The 1,408-nt window shown below is 38.4% G+C and overlaps 1 protein-coding gene across 1 annotated transcript in view; it reads right to left on the bottom strand.

The window, feature by feature from the left end:
- Positions 1 to 322: 322 nt before the first annotated feature.
- The window catches only part of LOC106882815 (TATA box-binding protein-like 1), a 9,304-nt gene continuing 8,218 nt past the window's right edge, over positions 323 to 1,408 (bottom strand). The window contains exon 2 of the mRNA XM_014933599.2: positions 323 to 521. Within this exon, the coding sequence (XP_014789085.2) occupies positions 350 to 521 (172 nt within the window). The 3' untranslated portion in view covers positions 323 to 349. The remainder of the gene's footprint in view (positions 522 to 1,408) is intronic.

Raw genomic sequence — 1,408 nt, 5'->3', positions numbered from 1 at the left:
TCATCATCATCATTTAACATTTGTTTTCCATACTGGTATGGGTTAGACCAAAACAGGCACACTGAGAAACTGCACCAAGTTCCAGTCTACGGGTGTGTGTGTGTGTGTACACATACACACATATATTTTCTTTTTATTCTCTGTTTATTTCCTCATGTTCCTTTCTGTTGAAGAGCATAGGCTTGAAACATATAAGACTTTCTCACCTTCCCAAGCGTCAAACTAATACACCTGCTCGTTGTTTATACACCTGTCTTCGTCTTTTGTTTTCTGTAACTTTCAACTATATATATGTATACGTGTGTGTGTGTGTGTGTGTGTGTGTGTGTGTGTGTGTAGCCTCTAGCACTTACCTGGCCTGCTGTGGATATTGTTTGGAGAAAAGGTTAATCTTGATGCCGAATGGTAATGAACAGGTCCCCAAAACATTGACAATCCGGAAATTGATAAAACGTACATTGAAACCCAACCTCTGTAGTCTGCGAGCAAAGCGCCTTGCAGCTAATTTTGCCTCATCCTCACTGGAAAAAATAATTGGGAGAAAAAATATTAATTCTTTCTATTATAGGCACAATGTCTGAAAATTGGGAAATCGGAAAAGTAAGACAAATTACACTGATTCCAGGGCTCAAATGGTACTTATTTTATCAACTGCCAAAAAAAGAAAGGTAAAGTTAACCTCGGCAAGATTCGAACTCAGAATGTAAAGAGTCTAAAGAAATGCTGCTAAGCATGTTGTCCAACATGCTAATGGTTTTGCCAGCTCACTGCCTTAAAATGTTCAACATAATTATTTCTACTACTAGCACACCTGTGTCATCAAAAATGCTGACAATATAGGCACAGGCATGGCTGTATAGTAAGAAGCTTGCTTCCCAACCACATGGTCCTGGGTTAGGTCCTACTGCATGGCACCTTGGGCAAGCATCTTCTATTTTGGCCTAAGACCGTCCAAAGCCTTGTGAGTGGATTTGGTAGATAGAAACTGGAAGAAGCTTGCCGTGTGTGTGTGTGTGTGCGTGTGTGTGTGTGTATGAGTGTGTGCTTGACAACTGGTATTGGTGTGTAATTTAGTGGTTTGGCAAAAAAAGAGACCAATAGAATAAGTACCAAGCTTAGCAAAGAATTTAAGTACTGGGGTCAATTCATTCAATAAAAAATGCAAGGCAGTGCCCCAGCATGGCCACAGTCTAAATGACTGAAACAAGTGAAAGATAATTTTATTAATGATGGAATGGTGCATCAAAACAATAAGAGAAACCATTGATAAATGTAAGCAATCTCATAAATATATGTACATACACAGAACTGAAGCACTTTACCAATCAGATGTAGTTGTAACATCTCAGTTGAAAGTTTCATCATCCATGTGTGTGTGCGTATATAAATATATATATATATATATATA

Source organism: Octopus bimaculoides, unplaced genomic scaffold (assembly GCF_001194135.2).
Source record: "Octopus bimaculoides isolate UCB-OBI-ISO-001 unplaced genomic scaffold, ASM119413v2 Scaffold_370699, whole genome shotgun sequence".
NCBI lineage: Eukaryota > Metazoa > Mollusca > Cephalopoda > Octopoda > Octopodidae > Octopus > Octopus bimaculoides.
Note: the sequence above shows the minus strand (reverse complement) of the source record. Positions and strands in the feature narration are given on the sequence as shown.